General features: G+C 39.3%; 1 protein-coding gene across 6 annotated transcripts in view; it reads left to right on the forward strand.

The window, feature by feature from the left end:
• The first annotated feature begins 257 nt into the window (after window positions 1-257).
• The window catches only part of MFSD1 (major facilitator superfamily domain containing 1), a 76694-nt gene continuing 52604 nt past the window's right edge, over window positions 258-24347 (forward strand). For 3 of the 6 annotated variants that reach the window (XR_008624921.2, XM_014344428.5, XM_055110621.2), the window contains exons 1-12: window positions 2384-2651; window positions 4657-4709; window positions 5700-5812; window positions 7364-7406; window positions 7720-7787; window positions 9503-9611; window positions 14285-14387; window positions 19955-20053; window positions 20522-20633; window positions 21904-21960; window positions 22291-22447; window positions 23732-23829. Coding sequence is in view for 5 of the 6 variants with exons in the window: in XM_014344428.5 (XP_014199914.2) it covers window positions 2489-2651; window positions 4657-4709; window positions 5700-5812; window positions 7364-7406; window positions 7720-7787; window positions 9503-9611; window positions 14285-14387; window positions 19955-20053; window positions 20522-20633; window positions 21904-21960; window positions 22291-22447; window positions 23732-23829 (1175 nt within the window). In the remaining variant the exon portion in view is untranslated. Of the gene's footprint in view, window positions 2652-4656; window positions 4710-5699; window positions 5813-7363; window positions 7407-7719; window positions 7788-9502; window positions 9612-14284; window positions 14388-19954; window positions 20054-20521; window positions 20634-21903; window positions 21961-22290; window positions 22448-23731; window positions 23830-24347 lie in introns of all 6 variants that reach the window. The other 3 variants (XM_003830630.5, XM_034957663.3, XM_003830631.5) reach the window with 3 other exon arrangements.

Here is a 24347-nt window from a genome sequence, read left to right on the forward strand (position 1 = left end):
ATTCACGTGATATCAAATAAACAGTTGGAATGGTAGTCTTAGGCTGAAGAAAGGAGTCTGGAATGAAGGTATTTTAGAGGCAACAGCATATAAATCCACACTGATAAACAGAAATACAATGTAAGCCACGTAGGTAATTTTACATTTTCTAGCAGCCACATAAAAAGTAAAAATGGGTGGAATTAGTTTACACACACATATATATATATAAACTAAAATAAAATTACATATATATAATTTTTTTTTTTTTTTGAGATGGAGTCTCCCTCTGTCACCAGGCTGGAGTGCAGTGGTGCGATCTCGGCTCACTGCAACCTCTGCCTCCCGGGTTCAAGTGATTCTCCTGTCTCAGCCTCCTGAGTAGCTGGGACTACAGGCGGGTGCCACTATGCCCAGCTAAATTTTGTATTTTTAGTAGAGATGGGGTTTCACCATGTTGGCCAGGATGGTCTTGATCTCTTGACCTCAGGTGATCCACCCACCTCGGCCTCCCAAAGTGCTGGGATTACAGGCGTGAGTCACTGTGCCCGGCCAGTTTTAATATATATACATTTAACCTAATATCTGCAAAATATTATTTCAACATGTAATCAGTATTCAAATTAGGAGGTTATTCTATTTTTCATACAAGTCTTTGAAATCTGGTGTGTATTTTATACGTATTGCATATCTCCTTTCCAACTATTCACATTACAAATGATCAACAGCCACACATGGCTACCTACTGGACAGCAGAGGGAGGGTATTTAAAGTTATGGGAATGGATGAGTGGAAGAGAGCTCAGGAATGGGTCTTGCATCATTGAACATCTAGATTTTGAATAGAAGAGGAGGAGCTGACAAATGAGACAGCAAATGAGATAGGCCAGCAAAGTGGGAGGAACACAAGGCAAGTATGGTGCCAAGGAGGCTAAAAAGGAGTGGCTGTCAATTCCATCAATTGATAGAAGTTGAGTAAGATGACAGAGAAGTGACTAATGTATTTGGAAAGATGGAGTTATTACTCCTCTCGGCAAGACAGTTTTATTAGATCGGGAGCTCCTCCACTGGAGCTGAAGAGAGAATGGACGGTGAAAGTGGAGATATGTATAGACATCTCAAAGGCAGCACCTGATCCTTGACACTCTCTCCTACCTCCTTCTCTCCCTAAATTTTGATCTCTATTGGCGGCCCAAGCTAGAAATCTGGGAGACACTCTCAAGTCTTTCCTCTCTTTCAGATGGCATAGGCTATTATTTACAGTTATTCCCATTTTACCTCCTAAATAATTACTGATTTTCTTCTGTGCCATTCCTGCTTTTTATTGCTAACAGGCCCTCGTCATCTCTAATCGTTACGACTACAGCATCTTCCTAATAATCCTCACAGTTTTCAGCCTCTAGCTTTGACGCCCTCAAAATTCTGTTAGTAAAGCCTGAGGGCCCCCAGAAAGCGACGATGGTGCTGTGCTGGCAGACCGAATGTTTTTTAAAACACAAAGCTTGCAGTTCTGCTGCTGTGCTCAAAATCCTTGCATGGCTCTTCTTGAAACAGGTTTAGTGTTTCTACTCGAGTTCCTTCTCTGTCGTTCAACACAAACACATACACACCCAGTTCTGTTTACGCTTTTGTCTTTATTATCCCTCGTAACTGCCCGCCCTGCAACCAACCCGCTCAAACAAGCACCCTGACTGGCGCATTCTTACTCATTCTAGCCTGGGTTTCAACTTCAAGGAGCTTCAGCGCCCCTCACTCCCTTGCTCTGAAAGCTGGCTAAACTATGCACCTTTTCTCCCCTTTTGAAATGCCCTTTCCAGATATTTCTATGGAATTCAGTGCCATTTTCTGCCGCTGTTCTCACCACATTCATTCATCATGTTGAGTTTTAAAAGTACCAGATTCTGTCGATTTCTCCAACTGAACTCTGAAATCTTTGAGGTCAGGGAGCTTGCCTCATTCCATTTTGTATTCCCAGTACGTGACACATGGCTGGACACACCAGAAATTGTCCGACCAAGTTTGTGGGTATTAAGAGTGGTCAAAGACGCTGGGGAGGGCAGTGCTGGGAGAAGGGCAGCGCGCGTCTTGGCGACCCCCAGCGCAGTTCGAACTACTCCGGAGTCTGGTGTGGAGCCGAGAGGGAGGCCCGCACTTTTCTACCCGCGGAGCTGCGCTGAGTCTGAAATAGGTGTACGCGTCAGCGGGGCAGGAAACGAAAAGACAGTGCAGTAATTGGTGGAAAGCTGGAAGTGGGCACCTAGAGGGCCTCAGCCCCACGAACACAGTCACCCAGGAAAAGCGAACCGCGCCAGGCCCTGTCATCGCCCGCTGGGTCCGTCCTCCCAGCGCTCGCGGCCGCTCACATGGGCGTGGCCCTGCGTGACCTGCCGGGGCGTCACGTGAGCTCCCGGAGTCATGTGACCGCCGTCTTGACAGTGTTCCACGGGCGCTGCTTCCTGCCGGGGTTTGGAGTTGTCACCACTTTCCCCTCTCCGTCTCCTGCGGGCGCAATGGAGGAGGAGGATGAGGAAGCGCGGGCGCTTCTGGCAGGCGGCCCTGACGAGGCCGACAGAGGTGCCCCGGCCGCCCCCGGAGCCCTGCCAGCCCTCTGCGACCCCAGTCGCCTGGCGCACCGGCTTTTGGTGCTGTTACTGATGTGCTTCCTTGGCTTTGGTGAGCCGGCCGGGTGGGATGGGGCTGATCTTTAAGGAATTCCCGACTTTCTCTTCGAGGTAGATCGTCATCGTGGTCACTGGTGCCACGGGGCCTCAGCGCGGCTTCTGTCTTAAGCTCCTGGGCCTCCTTATTTTCCCCTTTGCGATCGATTCCAGCCACACCTGTGGATGTTGCTAGTTACTCCGCGTCCGGAACGTGGAGGTCGAGGGACTGAGCTGGGCGAGTTTTGTGGCACGCCTTTGCTCTTCAGTAAGTCCCAGGGGCTAGCCACTCGCCCTAGAGGCGATAGATATGAAGGTAACTCCAGATTTTCAAGGTTCCTCTCTTGGCACACGTGGTCGGAGGAAATTCAGAAAGCTTTAACTGTTCCTAAACGACTTTTGTTTGTTTGGTTTTAGGTGAGACAGGGGCTTGCTCTGTCACCCAGCCCGGAGTGCAGTTCTGTGAACGTGGCTTACTGCAGCCTCCACCTCCTGGGTTCAAGCAATCCTCCCGCCTCAGCCTCCCGAGTAGCTGGGACCACAGATGGGGCGCCATCACACCCGGCTTTATTATTATTATTATTTTTAGACACAGGGTCTTACAATGTTGTCCAGCTTTTAAAAAACGTGAATGATTTCGTCGGCAGTCTTTTATATATTTTTCACCCTCTTTGAGAAAATGTATGAGTGTGTCTTGCTGATAGCTTCAGTGAATAGATATTGTTCTCTTAATCTTCCACTCTGCCACTGTGAAGCAATCATATTGGACTGGACTTGTGGTAGTCTTGACAGTGGTTGGTTTCTCTTATGAAATCTGATGTCTGCAAAAACAGTTTCTTGATAATTAGAAAAAAATTTTCCTTCCTATGTTACAGTTTTTAATTTATTAAGCAAAATTCTAATATTAATTTGGTATGAATGTGTTTTTCAGGAGGTTAGCTGGAGCCCGTGTAATCAGCAGGTTTAAGAACATTATGGTGGATAACTATGCTAGCGCTGAACATATAAGTAGACATGAAGGATGCTTTGGGCTTTGGTTTCCTTGCAACTCCTTTTTCCCCCCTCCCCTGTTTTTTAAAAGATGATGCCCATCCATTAGCTTTAAAGCAGGACGTTGAATCCTTAAAAGCGATTAAAGCAGGGTTTAGAAACAATCACCACCACAACAAAGAAAGAACAACAATAAAACATTTAAAAAAATGGTCCCCACTCAAGCAGACAGACAGTTTTTGGTAAATTCTGGTTATCTGCCTAGAATTCAGAAGCCAGATTCATTCCTTTCTAATGACAGTTTTTATTGTCATTAGAACCAATAGCCTCGTGCACTTGTAGAGTTAGTAGAGCTATGGAGGCAGTATTTTCTTGTAGCCTACGAAGGAATCTCAATTATTTTATCTTTAAAATAAATCCGAGTGCATGGTCAGATCTCTCCCCCTACTTCTCTCTTTCCAGTTCCCCCAAAGACATGTTTTAATTTAATCCTTTAGAATTCTCAGTTTCATTTTTTTTTCATTCCTGGCCCTGTATTCACTAAATTATTTGATTTTGGGTAGTTTGTAGAATTAGAGAACTTGTTTCAAATATTGGTTTTGTCAGAATGGTTACACTCCATTCCTTTGTCCTTAAGCTAACATTATTAGGAAACTGATGAGGTTGTAAAGTTTTTAGTGTATGTGTGTTTGTAAATAAGGAAATAAATAAAATATAGATGCTTCATGAAGATATTAATAAAATAGTATATGTGTGAAGCATGATGAAAGTAAAATGGAAAAATATTTAATTGTTGGTTGTTGACTTTTTAATTCAGGTTCCCAATATTTGCTGTGTATGAACACTACCAATTTATGGAAGTTATTTGATATAACTTAGAAAATACTGGTGGATAAGGAAGTGGTTCAGAAATATTTCTGTAGTGTCAACCCGTAGTATCAGCATTTAAAATTGTAATTTCAGTAGCAACTGCAACTTGAAACTTTTATATGGGAAGTATTATTACTTATAAAGTATTTGCTCTTTTCTAGGCAGCTATTTTTGCTATGATAATCCTGCTGCCCTTCAGACTCAAGTTAAACGAGTAAGTTGATTTTTCACCCTTGTTTCTTTTGTTTTCTTTAGAGCAAGTGTAGCGGTGGAGGCATTATCAACCCTCAGGTGCCCTAGTCTCACGTGTCCGCTGAATCTATTTTGACATCTGTAGTCACCAAATCCACAAGTTGCAAGGGGTGTTCTTAAGTTGAAATGAGTTACCACAAATAATTCATTTATAGCACATATGTGACTTGAAATTGTTTCAGACCTTAGATAAATAATTATGTGGTATTTCCACAGTATTGTCAAAAATATGAGCAGGTTTTTGTTTGCATTTCACTCTCCCAGCGCTTAGTCACCCGAATGACAAATGATTTGTTAAGATAACTTTTTGCCTTCTTAAATAGGTTTTAGTTGTTATTTTGTTTTTTAAATGTGGATACTGATTGCAGAGGATTTTCCATGTCAGGATTTTTAGTCTGGTTTTGTACTGTAAGAACATACTTGATATTTACAGTTTTTTGGGTATTTAGTCTCTTTTCTTTGTAGGTTCTTTTTAACCTTTGGACAGGGAAAATGCATAGGTTGGCCCTTTTCATTCTAGAATGAAAGAGAAAGGAAGTAGGAGGAGCATGCTTGAGGGGATGGAGAGGGTAGGGTAGGTAGGGATAGGCTAAGATTATCCTTGTATATGTGGGCAGAGTCCCCAGTGCAGGTAGTATATAGAAGTTATAGTCAGACAGAAGTGGTCCCTGTAGCAGGGTGTCTGATCCTGGAATCCAGGAAGCCCCTGAAATGGCATGTGAACTCAAGAAGTTCCCAGGGTTCCCAGGTGTGACCATTTTTCTGGGCCAGGGGCCATAGCTTTCATGAGATTCTCAAGGAAGTTAGTGAGACTTACAAATGGTTAAAAAAAACTTGCCCTTTACAGAAAGAAGAATGTAACTACTTTCCACTTTAGATTGTCATATTTTGATTTGTTAGTTGCTAAACTTAACTGTTTGGAAAAAAATAGTTTTATTTTCTTTTCATATAGGATATGCAAGTGAATACCACGAAATTCATGCTGCTGTATGCCTGGTATTCTTGGCCCAATGTAGTTTTGTGTTTCTTTGGTGGCTTTTTGATAGACCGAGTATTTGGAATACGGTAAGCTTGAAAAGAAACTATGGGTAAATCTTACCTGATTGTTAGAAAAATACAGAGCTAGATTAAGGTATTTCTAGAAAGAGCTGAATAAACTTCTGTATTAACTAGTAATTTGCTTGAGTTTTTTAAAAAATGATTTTTATATCTCTGGAGTTGGTTTTTGAAACGTGGTATTTCAGTTAAGGTCAGGACTAGTAAATGCTGATGGTATAAGGTAACTCAGTTATCCATAGGAAAATTATACTCACCCTTGGGATCAGGTAAACCAGGTTCTGAATCTTATCGTTGCCACTTTCTCATCTTCCTGGCTGTTCTGAGCTGTTTGCAGCTTCCTGAGCTTCAGTTCTCTCATTGCCAAAATATAGATGATTCCTACCTTGCAAGGTGGTTATGATGATTAAGTGAGAGATGGATGTACAGTATTTGGCACATAGGTAGTATGTGCTTCCTCCAGCCCCAGTGAGATTTTCTATTTCTGCTTTTCTTGGGGTGTAAAACATTTTGTGACCACTTCTGTTAGAGGCTGAGCAGGGAATAACACTATAAGGTTTGCCACTGTTCATCCTTATTATTGTGTGTATGTTGTTAGTGGAACTGAAGAGGAATATAGACTGGGAATATTTTCAGAAGGCAAAGACCAAGATGATGAAAGGTCTTCAAACCATGTCTGGTGGATAAAGATTAAAGAAACTTTAAGAGTTTACACCTGGGGACTAACCTTTAAAATTTTTGAAGAGTTAGAATATGAAGGAAGAATTAAATTTTTTTTTTTTGATCTCAAGAGAGAGAATTAGCTTGAAACTTCTGGGGAACAGATTCCTTTTAATATGAGGAGTTTGCTTGGTCAGATTGGCAGGAGATGACAAGAATTGTCTTGGAACCATAGTAAGTTTTCCAGTGCTAGAGAACATTCAGTAGAACATGGCATGGTCATTTCACAAGGATCTTGAGAGAGATTTAAGTTTAAGAAGTATGGTTTACCCTGATGGCCTTTAAGGACTCTTCTAATACTGGCATTTTATTATTCTAGGGCAACATTAATCTGATGTCCAGATTGTAGGATGTTAGATTTGTATAACATGGTTGGTATTTGCCCTTTTAAAAATTGGTTTTAGTTATCAAGAATTATAACCACTTAAAATTACTTACTGTAAAATTCCTTGGAATCAATCCTAAACTCTTAATAGAAATTTTATAAAGAATTTACATTTTTAAGTAGTTTTGACCCTGGGAACTTCTTGAAGATTAGTTGATTAGTTTTATTTAAGAGATGATAATGATTTAAACTAATATATGCCATTGCTAAAGCCTCCGGAATCCCCTTAGAAGTCTAGACTTCTGTAGATTCATATTTAGCCTGAGAGTTGCTGGCTTCAGAGGGAGATGAGCCCTTTATTTTTCTTTCTTTGGAGGGAATACAGAGGGAGGCAAAGAAAACCAAAGTGAATTATTACTAAAGGACTTTGTGATTACTAATACTAATGTAAACAGAAATTAAGATTTTTTTTTTCTTTTTCTTTTTCTCATTCTCATTCTTTCTTTCCCAAACAGATGGGGCACAATCATTTTTAGCTGCTTTGTTTGCATTGGACAGGTAAGGAAGGCTAAAACATTCATTGGTTATTGACAGTGACTTCTAAATTCTTATCTAATTAATTCCATTGGCAAAGCTGTGTTTAATTAATGCCTAGCTTAATTAAGCAGAACCCATAAATGCCCATGTGATATAATCCATAGTCTATTTTAAGCCTTGAAATAAATGAACATTAATATTTTAACTTCACAGATTTATTAAGGAGAAATATTAAAACTATTGTAGAAGTTGAGATTTATCATGTTCCTTTTGCTTCTCTTTAATACCTTGAATTTACTTTTTCATTAATTTGACATGAACTTCTACATTATAGGTTGTTTTTGCCCTGGGTGGAATATTTAATGCTTTTTGGCTGATGGAATTTGGAAGATTTGTATTTGGGTAAGTTATGCATAATTTAATTTATCCTAATGTATTATTGTTTTAGTGTTCATCTATGAAAGATCTTTAAAAAACCTTGTCTCTTCTGGGGAATTACTTCAAATCTTTGAAACCTAGCTTCATATGCATAAGAGTATTTCTTAGTTGTCTTAGTTTTCCTTTAAAATAAGCAACAATTTTGAATGGTCCTAATCAACTCTGTGTGGGGTTTGAGTATTAAATAGTTCTCTGGAAATGATATTTTTCCCAGGCATTTTGCCTGTTCTGTTGTATTAAAGACTATGATTTGAACCACATTTAGAAAAGTATAGACCATCGATTTCTAGGTTGGTGACTGATGGACATTTCACTCTTTCTTAGCAAGTGATGTGAGGGTCCTTTCAACCCTGTCCAAGAGCTTTGCTGGAATGAGCACAATATGTGTAAGCCGACTATTCTGTGTGAATTCTTATAGACCAGTTGTTCTACCTGAATTGCATTGTCTGTTCAGTAAGCCTATTCTGAGACCAGCCTTGGGCTTGCTGCCCTGAGGGACCCAGATGACAGAACTGACTCAGTTTTAAAAGCATAACTTATTCAAGCTTTGCACAGGTGTCAGGAGCATGTAGACATAGGTGACATACCCCAAAAAGTACCGTCAGTGAGAGAGAAGGAAGAAGAATGTATGTAAAGTTATGACAGGGATTCAGAAACAGAAATGTGGTCAGAAATGGCCTTACAGATGAAGTAGGCCTTGACAGCAGTACAGGATTTGGATTATTAGAAGAGAGGGAAAATATTTTTGGGCTAGGACAGAGTCACAAGAAATAAGACTATTTCTTATTTGTCTTAAGACTGTTTCTTAGTCCTTAATACTGAGGTGGCCTCGGTGTAAGGATATGGAGGAAGGAAGCTCCTAACTGAAGGCCCTTGGAGGAGAATCGTAAATATTGAAACTTACTGAAGGAAAATTAAAACCCAGGAAGTAGGAGAGTGTTGAATATGGAAAGTGAATGTGGGGATTGATTGATGGAGAGCTTTGCATATTGTTCTGAAAAATGTGAGTTTTTATGTTTTCACAAAGCATGGACCACTTTTCCCACATCTGCATTTTATATAATATCGATGGTAATGTAGTAACCAAGACGACTCCTTTTGTTGCCTATCATGGTTATTATTGCAGTATATCATGTGACTCCCACACTTAGCAGTATAAAACTACCATTTCATTATGCTCATGGACTTTATGGGCAGGAATTCGGACAAAGTGTAGCAAGGACAGCTTGTCTTTGCCTCTAGTGTCTGGGGCCTCAGCTGGTAAGATTCATGGAAGGGTGGGGGCTGGGATCATCTGAAAGCTTATTGACTCACATGTTTGGCACCTGGACTGGGATGCCTCAAAGACTGGGACTGCTGACTGGGGCACTTACATGTGGCCTCTCTTTGTGGTTTGCTGTCTCATAGCATGGGGGTAGTGGTTCAGGGCTCCAAGTGCGAGTGTCGGAGTGAAAAGGTGATGTCACCTTTTATAACTGAGCCTTGGGATCACACTGTCTCATTTCCACCATATTCTATTGGTTGAAGTAGTCACAAGCCCACCTGGATTCAAGGGGAGGGGACAGAGGCCCCATCTCTTGATAGGAGAAGTGCCAACATTTTAAACCTGCTGCATTGCTAACTGTAGTATTTCTTTAAAGTTGTGACTTCTGTTTTTTTTTTTTTTTTTCTATTTTTAGGATTGGTGGCGAGTCCTTAGCAGTTGCCCAGAATACATATGCTGTGAGCTGGTTTAAAGGCAAAGAATTAAACCTGGTGTTTGGACTTCAACTTAGCATGGCTAGAATTGTAAGTATAATGAAAAGCCTGATGAAGCCAAATGGGAAGCAAAAGATTAAATCTTATAGTTCTCTTAAAAATCACAGGATGAAATGTATTTGTGTATGGTAAATTAGATATTAACTTTTATGGATTTCTCTAGAACACAGCATGGCATTTACCTTGAGTAAAGTATTTCTAACCTTATTTCATCTAGTAAACAGTCTAAAATGGTTGTGTACATTCATTAGTTCAAAGAATCTGAGCATAGGGAGAGATCCTGTAAGTTTTGTTGTCTAATTTCTTACCCATTTTTGGCATCCCTGCTAGAACCTCTCCACATACGGCTGTCCAGGTTCTGTTTGCAATATTTCCAGGGATTGCAAGCTTGCTCTGTGATGAAGCAGCCCACCTACCTCAATGAACTTTTTGAAGCGTAACCTCACATAGCGATGAAACCTCCATTTACAAGTAGCTTTTACTGATGGCTCTGACTTTTGCTCTCTGTAGATAAAGTTTACTTCCTCTGCTGTGCATCAGCGCTTTGCTCCTTTGTAGACAGCTCTTAAGTTCTTGGTTATGTGTGCTCATTTCCTGTGGTTGCCTGAGCCATATGACATGGATCTCAGCTCCCTTACCGTGGTGCTCATGCCTCTGAACTTATCTCAGTTAGCCAGTACTCCTTTTGGCATTTGGAACTTAGAAATGATCATGGTGTTTCAGGTTTGGTCTTAGAGGCTACCTAGGGGGAACAACATTATGGGTTTTGTTTGTTTGTTTGTTTGAGACAGGGTCTCACTTTGTTGCCCAAGCTGGAGTGCAACAGTGCAGTCTTGGCTCATTGTAGCCTCGACCTCCCAGGTTTAAGTGATTTTCCCACCTCAGCCTATAGAATAGTGGGACTACAGATGTGTACCACCATGCTCAGCTAATTTTGTGTATTTTTTGTAGAGACAACATTATGTTTTTATTAATGCAAACTATAAGGTGTGTTGGCATTCCCAAATCCCATTAGGTTTTTTCTCTCATGAATTCCCATGAATAGAGTATTAAAAAAAATTTTTTTTTGCCACTAAAAATCAAGCTTTCAAGCTTTGATTTTTAGTATATGTGCTGCCAAGGTGAGCAGAAGCTTTGACTTTTAATAAGTGTCGTGAAAATACAACAGTCTCAGAGAATAAGAAATTCAATATAAAAATATTTTCATATAATACTTCATCATATGAGTATTTCTGTATTTTTATACATGTAAGTTCTTTCTGATTTTTCACTATTATAAATAGTGCTATAGTCTGACACTCTCGCTATGAAAGTTCTGTGCATCTCTTTTAGTCTCCGTAGGCTAAGTAGCTAGGAATGGAATTATTAAGTCAGGGTATTTGTTAGGTCATCTGAGGACTATTGAGAGATATTTCCGCATTATCATTCCAGAGACGTTTACATCCCCACCTGTGGGATATGAGAGGATCCCTTTTATTGTAGCATTGATAGTACAGGCTATTATTACTTTTAGAAAATTACTTTATCACTTTGATAGGAAACAGCTAAATATTTGAATTTGTAATTCTTTGGTAAATAGTGTGGTTTTCCATATTTTCTAAATTTTGCCTATAAGGACATTCCCAAAGCCTTCATTACGAGTCTTGTGCAAGTCCAGATACGTCTGTGGCAGTTTGTGAATCTAGTTGTCTAACAACTTTTTAAAGAAGGAAGTGAAATCAGTTGAGCAAGACTCACTGACTTCATTCTGGTTACCAGGACATCAGGTTCTTTTCTGTGTCATTTTAAGTTAGCTATAATTCATTAAGCTGCATTCTGAGGAGCCCTAAGTTTCTCCCTTTCTCTGTGTATGTATTTTCTTTTGATGACAGAGCTGATAGGATTGCTAACGGAAAATATGTAGAGTGTGGGGGAAAAACAACGGAGGCGCTCAGGATGACAGCACAGTTTTTGCTTAAGCAACTGTGAGTGCTGTAACCTAGCTCTTGATACTCTGCCCACCATCCCCTAAACCAGCTCCTGCTGTACTTTTCACATCCTTAGTTAAAGGCAACTGGGTTTTGGTCATGTTAGGTTAGACATGCCTGCCATTCATCCAAGTGGAAATGTTGAGTAGACAGTTGCATATACAGGTGTAGAATTCAGGGGAAAAATCTGGGCAAGTGATGTAATTTCAGGAGCAAGGAAAATGCTACTTAAAATGGCAAAACTTGGTAAGATCACCAAGACTGTGGATGTTGAAAGAAAAGAGATGATGTCAATTGACCAAGCCCTGGGGCACTTCCCACATTTGTAGGTTGAGAAGATCGAGATGGAGCCAACAAAAGGGCTCCATTGGTGTGGGCAGAAAGGCAAGGGGGAAACTATAGGCTGTGGTATCCTGAAACCCAAGAAAAGAAATCAAGGTGGAGAGGATGTCAACTGCATGAAATGCTATTGATAGGTCAGACACTACCGAAGACTGAGAAGTGTACATGCCTTCAACAATGTTCTCACAGCAAATACAGTAGCAAATTTCACATGGCTGTTTCTTATAAAATACTAGCTAATGGCATTACTCAAATAAGCAACAAGGTAAACAGAGACCTACTGGAAGCTTTCTCTAATACCATCAAAAATATAAATTCCTCAAAGATAGGATGTTGCCTTAATAATCCTTTCATTCCAAAATACCTATTAAATAACTATTTAAAATCTCTTTTAACTATTTAAAATATCTATTAAATAAAATAACATGACCTGGCTTAGCAAGTACTCAATAAATGTTTGTTGAAATAATGAGTTTTCAAGTAACAATAGTGAAGGAAAATTGAAAGGGTGCTGGATCTCCAGTCCCGAGCTAAGACATGAATACTAAGAAAAATGAGAGGTGCACTGAAGGTATATGGTATATGCTAATAGTTCAAGTGTCTAAACACAATCAAACTCAAAAACTCAGGCAATAGAAAAATCATGGAGAGGTAAACCCAGGACCTCTGTGGTCATTCTGGAGGCTGCACAGGGAACAAGAGAAGTGCAAAAAAGACGGAATCTATGTCACCCCCAGCAGCCCTATAATGGAATAGCTCTTGGCCATTTTGATCATAAAATCATCTTACATGGACGCTAAATACATAAATCAGATAAAAGTTGAGCAGCGTTGGCTGAAACTGAGGTGGCTGCCTGCGATCTGGCTCATTTCACCTCCTCAAGATCTCCCTACCACTCTCATAATCCCTCAACTGCCTCTAAGAAGCCCCTGAGATTCCCTTCTAGAAACTCAGGGCAACTTATATGCAAATATATCTATGCTCTGACCACTTCCCACCATGCCCACTGCTAGCCACCTAGGGCTAGGCCCAATCATCTCTGTTCTGGATTATTGCCATAGCTCCCTAACTGGTGCCTTTGCTTTTGCCTTGTGGTCTGTTTTGAATATAGAGTGAGTCTGCCAGTATGAGTCTGTCAAAGTATCATGCCACTTCTATACTCAAACCCCAGTGGCTTCCCATCTCACACAGAATAAAAACTGAAAGTCCTCCTGTAGCTTCCCTTCCCACCATTTCCTCACTGGGACCTCATCTCATCCTCTCCGTTCTGTTTGCACTGTTCTAGCCTCTGCTCTCCTTGCCATTCCTTGAACTCTCCAGGCAAGCTCCTCTTGGGGCCTGTGCAGTGGCTGTTCCTTCTGCCTGGAGTGCTCTTCCCTCAGGTATCCCCACAGTTCGTTTCCTGCAAGTTTATATGCCAAAGTTGCTTTTAGTTGGGAGGCCTCCACTCCCAATTTTATATTCTTTCCAGCTTTATTTCTTTCTTATTTTTTAAAAGTACTTGTCAATATTTAATATACTAGATATTTTACTTTTTTTTTTTAACCAAAGTAAGTTGGATATTTTTATGCTTTCTTCTTCTTTTTTTTTTTTTTTTTTTTGAGATGGAGTCTTGCTCTGTCGCCCAGGCTAGAGTGCAGTGGCATGATATCAGCTCACCGCAACCTCTACCACCTGGGTTCAAGCTATTCTCCTGCCTGAGCCTCCTGAGTAGCTGGGATTACAGGTGCCCGTCACCATGCCTGGCTAATTTTTGTATTTTTAGTAGAGACAGGGTTTCACCATGTTGGCCAGGCTGGTCTCAAACTCCTGACCTTGTGATCCACCCATCTCGGCCTCCCAATATGCTGGGATTACAGGCATGAGCCACTGTGCCTGGCCACTTTATTCTTTATTATATTCCCAATACCTGAAACAGTGACTGGCATGTAACAGGGGCTCAGTAATTGCTGAGTGAATGAATAAATGAATGAAGAATCATCTATTATAACTTTTACTGTCCTCTTTATGGACATTCAGAGGAAGATGTTTTTCCCTCAGATTTCAGTGCCAGGAAAAGTTGTGCTTTTTCTGTTACTGGTATATTTTTGTCTTAGATACTCTGGATTTTATAACTCATGTTTCACTTTTGGTTTGGCTGGTAGGAAATTCTATATGTATTATGTTATTTTCTTATACTAGCAGTTTCTAATAAATTGGCTTTTTTTTTCTGCTGTCGTAACTATCTGTGGCTTTATCTTGGTTTGTCAATTTTTTCTTGTAGTGTCTTTTAAGGAAATTACCTCCTGTTCAATTTGGATCCTACTTCTGAGCCACCTCAAATACCTTTTTTTGAACAAAGCAGAGATATATATGATTGAAAATGCTGTTGTTTTTTTTTCCCTTCTCATTTAGGGAAGTACAGTAAACATGAACCTCATGGGATGGCTGTATTCTAAGATTGAAGCTTTGTTAGGTTCTGCTGGTCACACAACCCTCGGGATCACACTTATGATTGGTGAGTGAATCCCATGTCCCACATCTCTCCTCTTCTGAAAGCTTGTCATAGGAAGTATCATAGCAGGGAGGAAGGAACACTGGAATTTGTATCTACTTTGGTTATAGTGTTGTCTCCATGGTTCTAATGAACTCTTTGACACAACTAGAAATAGGCTATCCTTTACCCTGTTTGTATATTAATTTCCACTTTCTGAAAATGGATTTAAAATTTCTTAAAATGGATAGCCTTATTCCATGTTGTCTACTTTATTTTATTTTTATTTGTTTTTGAGACAGAGTCTTGCTGTGTCGCTCAGGCTGGAGTTCAGTGGCGCGATCTCGGCTCACTGCAACCTCTGCCTCCCAGGGTCAAGCAATTCTCCTGCCTCAGCCTCCCGAGTAGCTGGGATTACAGGCTCCTGCCACCACGCCTGGCTAATTTTTGTATTTTTAGTAGAGATGGAGTTTCACCATTTTGGCCAGGCTGGTCTCGAACTCCTGACCTCAGGGGATCAGCTCACTTCCGCCTCCCAGAGTGCTGGGATTACAGGCATGAGCCACCGCACCCGGCCTGTTGTCTACTTTAATATTGTCATTTGCATCTCATACATACAAAGAGATCATGTATATAAAACCTTTCTGAGAACAACCTGAGAATTTATTCATACATACAAAGAGATTATGTATGTAAAAACTCTTTGAGAACAACCTGAGAATTTATTCAGGTAAGATGTTAATTAAAAGTTTATAGCACCCAGGCATGGTGGCTCACACCTATAATCCCAGCACTTTGGGAGGCCGAGGTGGGCGGATCACCTGAGGTCGGGAGTTCTAGACAAGCCTGAGCAACATGGAGAAACCCGTCTCTACTAAAAATACAAAAATTAGCTGGGCGTGGGGGCACATGCCTGTAATCCCAGCTACCCGGGAGGCTGAGGCAGGAGAATCGCTTGAACCTGGGAGGTGGAGGTTGAGGTGAACTGAGATCACGCCGTTGCACTCCAGCCTGGACAACAAGAGCAAAAGTCTGTCTCAAAACAAACAAACAAACAAACAAAAAAAACCCAACCAACCAAACAAACAAAACGTCCATAGCATAAGGGAGAATTGCTTCCTTTTAATCAAATACTGACTTTTTCCGTCAGTGTGCCTGGTAAGCTTAGATTTTATGGAGGTTTGATATGGTTGAAAAACCACTAAGTTGGGAGTCAGGAGCCCTGGCTCTAATGCTAGCTCTAACTAGTTCTGTCATCTTGGATAAGAAAGTTAACCTTCTGTGTCTCAGTTTTCTTTTCTTGTAGTGTCTTTTTTTTTTTTTTTTTCAAGTTTAAGCCACTATTATATTTCAAGTATCTACAACAAGAGCTCAATACAATTCCTAGCATTTATTACCCTTCCTAAAATAGGCATATAAAATTGTATCTTTCTTTCCCATAATCAGAAAATAGCAATAACATACATATATACACATGCATATAAAAATGTGTATTTAAAAATGTTTGGTAGAAAAGGTACCATAATTACCAAAATACAGATATTATTTATATCATTTTCTGTTTCTATTTCCTTGTACTTTTCAAGTAGACTTTTTTTTTCTTTTTTAAAAATTATTATTATTATACTTTAAGTTTTAGGGTACATGTGCACAATGTGCAGGTTAGTTACATATGTATACATGTGCCATGCTGGTGTGCTGCACCCATTAACTCGTCAATTAGCATTAGGTATATCTCCTAATGCTATCCCTCCCCCCTCCCCCCACCCCACAACAGTCCCCAGAGTGTGATGTTCCCCTTCCTGTGTCCATGTGATCTCATTGTTCAATTCCCATCTATGAGTGAGAACATGCGGTGTTTGGTTTTTTGTCCTTGTGATAGTTTACTGAGAATGATGATTTCCAGTTTCATCCATGTCCCTACAAAGGACATGAACTCATCATTTTTTATGGCTGCATAGTATTCCATGGTGTATATGTGCCACATTTTCTTAATCCAGTCTATCATTGTTGGACATTTGGGTTGGTTCCAAGTCTTTGCTATTGTGAATAGTGCCACAGTAAACATATGTGTGCATGTGTCTTTATAGCAGCATGATTTATAGTCATTTGGGTATATACCCAGTAATGGGATGGCTGGGTCAAATGGTATTTCTAGTTCTAGATCCCTGAGGAATCGCCACACTGACTTCCACGATGGTTGAACTAGTTTACAGACCCACCAACAGTGTAAAAGTGTTCCTATTTCTCCATATCCTCTCCAGCACCTGTTGTTTCCTGACTTTTTAATGATTGCCGTTCTAACTGGTGTGAGATGGTATCTCATTGTGGTTTTGATTTGCATTTCTCTGATGGCCAGTGATGATGAGCATTTTTTCATGTGTCTTTTGGCTGCATAAATGTCTTCTTTTGAGAAGTGTCTGTTCATATCCTTCACCCACTTTTTGATGGGGTTGTTTTTTTCTTGTAAATTTGTTTGAGTTCATTGTAGATTCTGGATATTAGAGCCCTTTGTCAGATGAGTAGGTTGCGAAAAATTTCTCCCATTTTGTAGGTTGCCTGTTCACTCTGATGGTAGTTTCTTTTGCTGTGCAGAAGTTCTTTAGTTTAATGAGATCCCATTTGTCAATTTTGGTTTTTGTTGCCATTGCTTTTGGTGTTTTAGACATGAAGTCCTTGCCCATGCCTATGTCCGGAATGGTAATGCCTAGGTTTTCTTCTAGGGTTTTTATGGTTTTAGGTCTAACGTTTAAGTCTTTAATCCATCTTGAATTAATTTTTGTATAAGGTGTAAGGAAGGGATCCAGTTTCAGCTTTCTACATATGGCTAGCCAGTTTTCCCAGCACCATTTATTACATAGGGAATCCTTTCCCCATTGCTTGTTTTTCTCAGGTTTGTCAAAGATCAGATAGTTGTAGATATGCGGCGTTATTTCTGAGGGCTCTGTTCTATTGATCTATATCTCTGTTTTGGTACCAGTACCATGCTGTTTTGGTTACTGTAGCCTTGTAGTATAGTTTGAAGTCAGGTAGCATGATGGGACGTACCTCAAAATAATAAGAGCTATCTATAGCAAACCCACAGCCAATATCACACTGAATGGGCAAAAACTGGAAGCATTCCCTTTGAAAACTGGCATAAGACAGGGATGCCCTCTCTCACCACTCCTATTCAACATAGTGTTGGAAGTGCTGGACAGGGCAATTAGGCAGGAGAAGGAAATAAAGGGTATTCAATTAGGAAAAGAGGAAGTCAAATTGTCCCTGTTTGCAGACAACATGATTGTATATCTAGAAAACCCCATTGTCTCAGCCCAAAATCTCCTTAAGCTGATAAGCAACTTCAGCAAAGTCTCAGGATACAAAATCAATGTACAAAAATCTCAAGCATTCTTATACACCAATAACAGACAAACAGAGAGCCGAATCATGAGTGAACTCCCATTCACAATTGCTTCAAAGAGAATAAAATACCTAGGAATCCAACTTACAAGGGATGTGAAGGACCTCTTCAAGGAGAACTACAAACCACTGCTCAATAAAATAAAAGAGGATACAAACAAATGGAAGAACATTCCATGCTCATGGGTAGGAAGAATCAATATCGTGAAAATGGCCATACTGCCCAAGGTAATTTATAGATTCAATGCCATCCCCATCAAGCTACCAATGACTTTCTTCACAGAATTGGAAAAAACTACTTTAAAGTTCGTATGGAACGAAAAAAGAGCCCGCATCGCCAAGTCAATCCTAAGCCAAAAGAACAAAGCTGGAGGCATCATGCTACCTGACGTCTTGTAGTGTCTTTTAAGGAAATTACCTCCTGTTTAATTTCTTTTTCTTGTAGTGTCTTTTAAGGAAATTATCTCCTGTTCAATTTGGATCCTATTATAATATAATTACAATTGTTTCAACAAGACTATATAGGTCACTACTGTCCCTAAGTTCTCTTAGCAATTGCTCCATGGTGCTGGTTGCTGGGTGGGTCACTGGGAAGGGCACGAAGCCTTCTGGGTTTACCACTTTTGCTTTTTCTCTGGGCAGGCAGTTTGTCTAACTGAACCCTGTGGTGTGCATTTGGCTGTTTGCAGGGCTGTAGAGAGACCTGTGTGATGATAGGGTGAAAGTTCTGTGCCCAAGATGTGCACATCTTTTATTCCCTTTTTCCCTAATTTTTAAATTGACACATAATTATACATATTTATGGGTACAATTTGATGTTTCCATACACAGATACATTGTGTAACAATCAAATCAGAGTATGTAGCATATCCATCACCTCATGCATCTATCACTTTTTTGTAGTGACAACACTCAAAACCCTCTCTTCTAGCTATTTTTTAATGTATAATCCCTTACTGTTAACCATAGTCATCCTGCTGTGCAATAGAACACCAGAATTTACTCCTCCTAATTGTAACTTTGTACCCCTTGATTAATCTCTCCCTGTCCTCCTTTCTCCAATCTCCTCCCCAGTCTCTAATTAAACCACTGATCTACTCACTACTTCTATAAGATCAGGTTTTTAAAAAATATATATATATTTTATTCCACACATGCATAGTATTTGTCTTTCTGTGTTTTATTCCTTATAATTCCTTGGTCCATACAGCCTGGTAAAAGAAGACAGTGGAGTGGTAATCCTAAGCAGGCAAGCATATTTAAAGATTCTTTCAAACTCTCCCTCTCAAATCCTTTGCCTTACTTAAAACCTCCTTTTTACTCTTAAACGCTTCTTAGTATTCCATCTAATTTCCTCCACAATGGGAAATTTTAGAGTAAGACTTTTAGAGCCAGAAAAGACCAGTGCCATCATCAGGTCAAATCCTCTTATTTAAAACTGGGGAAATTGAATCCAAGAGAGCTTGTGTTCCATGTCCAAGGTGATTCAGCTCATTAGAGCTCATGTCTACTGATGCTCATTTCAGCGAATTTTCAACCGGGCTGTAGTAGGGCAGTGAATTAAAGATTCATTTATTTTATTATGCTTCTTTTGGAAATTCTTCCTGAGAAGTGTATCGTTATTCACTCTTTATCCTGATTTTCTGTAGATATGAGATTGGTATTAGAGAGAAATGCTGATCTCACAGGAAAGAGCTTGAGAGTACTGCGCTTTGGGAGGATGGGGCACTTGGGCTGCCAGAGGGCAGGAGCAAAGGCCGTGGACTCTGGGAAAACGTCGGAAGGAAGAGAGATAAAGAGCCTAACTTGGCTTCATCATTTTTTCCCTGGTGTCCATTGAGAATTGGTGCTTAGACTGAATGAAGAAATGAGGACTAAATCAGTAGCTGCTCATCAGTTTTCTTCAGTCTGTATTCTGCATTACAGGACTAGACTAGTTTTTTCTAGTTTTTTCCTTTTAATCTTTAACTTTGAACTGTGAAATAATGCAGTAAAAGCTACTACTGTTTGCTGAGTATTTGAATGTACTCTTCCTCTTTTGTCCCAATTTAGTAATTGCAGATTTTTCTCGTGTCTTTATGTGACATCCCTTTCAGTTGCTGTTTTTGCTGTTTATGTAACGTACTTCTCTTTAGGAACCTTCTGTTTGGTTCTCTTTTCAAAGTCTGTTTTTCTTTTTTTTTATTTAGGGGGTATAACATGTATTCTTTCACTAATCTGTGCCTTGGCTCTTGCCTACTTGGATCAGAGAGCAGAGAGAATCCTTCATAAAGAACAAGGAAAAACAGGTAAGTCTAAATGAAAGAATGGGACTTAGGGGAATTATGGCCTTTGTGAGATTTTACAATGAGATCTAAGTTCCTAATGAAGTGTTGTAAAACCAGGTGGAGCTTAAGACATGATTTCTATTTTTTATTTCCAAATTGATTTCCACTGTTCTAAATTTTTAGATGTATTTTCTTTTCCCCTTAAATCTTTTGGCAGAATTTACATTCTCGATTGTATATTTGCAAAATGGTTATTCTTGGAAAGGAGCCGGAAAGGTAGATGCCAGTCTTAGTCTTAGGTTTTGCTTTTTCTTATGTCTTTGTAAGTTATCCCAGAAATGATGTTTGTGTAATTTACTAGAAAAGTATTTTTTTTAAATTGAATTGCAAAGATTAATCACAAGATTTTAAAAAATAATCTTGACTATAGATGAAAGCTCCTTAGGTGTGCAAAATTATGCTGATAGTGTCTTCCCTTTCTTCTCTAAGGTGAAGTTATTAAATTAACTGATGTAAAGGACTTCTCCTTACCCCTGTGGCTCATATTTATCATCTGTGTCTGCTATTATGTTGCTGTGTTCCCTTTTATTGGACTTGGGAAGTGAGTATTCTCTATGTTTCCATTATTTCTTGTCTAAATTATCATGAGAGTTCAATCACATAAATGTAGTTTTTAAAGCAGTAAATCTTGCTTCTCTGGTTATAGTTTATATTTTCACAGGAATTACTTTAGATCCTGGGATATACATTTTCTTTTAGCTTAAGGTTTAGTATTGGTTTTATACTTTTATTATTCTTTTGAAGAAATACCTGTATTACTCCACTCTCATGCTGCTAATAAAAAACTGCCCCAGATTGGGTAATTTATAAAGGAAAAAGATTTAATTGACTCACAGTTCCGTACGGCTGGGAAGGCCTCAGGAAACTTATAACCATGGCAGAAAGGGAAGCAAACATTCTTCATTCACATGGTGGCAGGAGAGAGAAATGAGTGCCAGCAGGGGAAATGCCAGCTGCTTATAAAATCATCAAATCTCGTGAGAACTCACTCACTATCACGAGAACAGCTTGGGGGAAACCACTCCCATGATTCAATTACCTTCTACAGGGTCACTTCCATGACATGTGGGGATTATGGGGATTACAATTCAAGATGAGCTTTGGATGGGGACACAGCCAAACCATGTCAATACCTAATAATTTTTGATTCATAATATTGATTTAATAGTTGATTTTAGACTAGTATTCTTTTTCATTCCCTCTTTATTCCTTGGTTAGAAAGGCTCTTACTGAGAATGGAGACTGTTTATTGGTGCACTGTGCCTGGGAACATCTCCATTGATTAGGACTGTAATTCTGCCGGACTTAAATTCTGGGTTCAAAGCAAATTCTTCTTTGCTTTATCTTCTACTTCTCTCTCCTTTTTCATTGGCAGCTGCTTAAGCAGCGCAATGTAAGTGTGTTTGTGTAAGGGTATGGTTTACACCCTTTGAGTTCAGGCTGTCCTTTTAAATAGTTTGAGACAAGAACCCTGTTTATTATTTAGCAAAGAACCCATTTAGTACTGCTTTTAAGGAAAAGAAGCAGCCTTAAGTCCCTGTGGTAGTATATTTGATTTTCTGAAAATTTGTGTGTACTCCTTGCTGCATACCAGAAAAGGAAAAAAATATGCATCATATGTCATTTAGTCAGTAAACATTAATATAAATACTGAAGCTTTAGCAGATTGCCTGAAGGTGAATATAAATAAGGTGGGAGAATAATATCAAGAAAGAAGCTAATTAAACTTGAGTTATTTTTATTCAACTTTATTTTTTGAAAACAGAGTAGTTCTCTCTAATGTGCTAATTTCTCTGTCTTTTTAATTTTAGAGTTTTCTTTACAGAGAAATTTGGATTTTCTTCCCAGGCAGCAAGTGCAATTAACAGGTATTTTAAAATTAATTTTGTAAGTGCCTATTGCATGTGAAGTGTGGGTCTTTATAATCAAATGTTAAAAGAAGCAAAAAAGATGTATGTGACCTAATATTTTTTAAGTGCAAAACTGGGACTACATTGGGACTTGAATCCTGAGTGGCTGTGTTTAAATTAGTGGAAAACCAAAGAAGTCTTGGACTGCTTTTTATATTTTTTGATGAGCATTTTATAAGAATGTTAAATGAGTTAGGATTTGCTTTGCCTGATATTTTCAAGACTTTCTTGAAACTGATGTTTGACTGTGTTGCATTTCATGAACTGTCTTATGTGTTCTCTGGGCAGTGTTGTATATGTCATATCAGCTCCCATGTCCCCGGTGTTTGGGCTCCTGGTGGATAAAACAGGGAAGAACATCATCTGGGTTCTTTGCGCAGTAGCAGCCACTCTTGTGTCCCACATGATGCTGGCCTTTACGATGTGGAACCCTTGGATTGCTATGGTAACGTCTGTGTTAGCACATGGTGGGGTCAGGGCTTCAGCAAGGAGTCTGTCATGTTCATCTAAGTAGGCACGCTCAGCAAATTCAGATGACAAGGCCTATGATAGTGGAGAGACGACAACTTGATTCCAATATCTACAAAATAATTATTTTTTAAAATATAATTATGAATTATTAACATATAAGGTATCTTTTAATTTCATTTGGTTTATTTAACCAGTTAACTTCAGTGCTGAAAGAGAATTTGAAATAAAGTAGCCTTATAAAAGCCAGAATGCTTACTAGTCCCATTTGTTTTTCTAAAATAAGTGACTTAAAAGAAGGCATTCCATCATAGATGGCAAAAAACCAAAAATCTGTTGGACCAGTAACTCTTCTTTTTCTTTGACTTGCTTAGTAGGTTAAAAAGTGATAATGAATTCAAGTTTTTGTTATTGTTCTTCAAAACATCATTTTTAAGACCCGAGGCTCTAGTGCTGCATTTCCTACCTGTTAATAAAGGAATATCTGGAACATAAATATTTGTGCAGTGAGTGGGCATTTCTCTAGAAGTGTTTCAACAGATACAGTACAGACTCCTAGAAGTAGAGATGCTACAGCAGTGGGTTTGCGTATTTAACATCTTGGTCGAGATTGTGAAACTTTCTCCGATAACTTTCTACCCATTTATAACTTTAGTAATATACAATGTGACTTTTTTTAGTATCCTTGCTAGTATTGGGTATTGTCATTGTTTTAATCTTTGCCAATCTGATAGGTATAAGTGATACTCATTTAAATTTCAATCACAATATTTCTTTTTTAATTGAAGAAAAAATCAGCATTAGGTGAGGTTTACCAAGCATTGGTGGTGGTTACTGGGTATTGGTGACTCAGATGCAGGATGATGGACTGTTGGCATGATATTGCCTTGATTGCCTAATCTGTAACTCCTAATAAATACTGGAAAATTAGCTTGCCTGAAACATTGGTAAGAACTTTTTAAAAATTACCTTTATTTTCTTACTTGGTCCTTGACTGCATCTTGGGCCCCAGCCAGTTATATATGCATATAATATGATGACAAATGAAAATGGTTAAGACAGCGTGTATCTTGTCGCTAGAAGGATACTCTTAGGGCAGAGACTTTTTTGTATATTTTGAATATGAATTTTAGCCTAATAACAAAATTTGCTTGAATATATATATGTTAACTACTCTGTCACTTTTGCTAATCTGCATTAAAGGAAAATCACCTTTTGGTTAATGTAAGACTGTGACCTTTTTCTGCGTTGCTTTCTATAGTGTCTTCTGGGACTCTCCTACTCATTGCTTGCCTGTGCATTGTGGCCAATGGTGGCATTTGTAGTTCCTGAACATCAGCTGGGAACTGCATATGGCTTGTAGGTATTTACGCTGTGGATCGTATATGTCTGTCTCTGCTATGTCAATTTAATTATCATATAAAACTCCAGATCTGAATCTAGTTATCATCCAGCCTCTGGGGTAGCGCTGAACCTGGAGATGACTGGAAAAGTCAGTAAATCTATTTAAGATACTGTTGTGGCCACAAAAGAGCCTCCAGCAAGAGGGCTGGAGTAAGCTAACTCAGAAGAGGTCCTTGCTGACATTATAATCTCCCTGCCTGTTTATGTGAGGCTTCTCAGTGAGAAGCTGAGTCCAGTCCCTGGCACAGAAAGGCAGAAGGGGGAAACCACACCTATGGTTGATATTCACATGGCCCTTCTTTCATTCAGCACAAAGGTATTGAATCCACATTGCGCTTAATGAGACAAGCTCCCTTACCTTTGAGCAGTCTAGTAGTGGAAATAGTTATGGGATAAAAACCAATCCAAAATCGAATCAAGTCATCCCTGGTGGAAAACATCTCTGAACACAAATAGTATATGGTTCACAGATA

Source organism: Pan paniscus, chromosome 2, assembly GCF_029289425.2.
Source record: "Pan paniscus chromosome 2, NHGRI_mPanPan1-v2.0_pri, whole genome shotgun sequence".
NCBI lineage: Eukaryota > Metazoa > Chordata > Mammalia > Primates > Hominidae > Pan > Pan paniscus.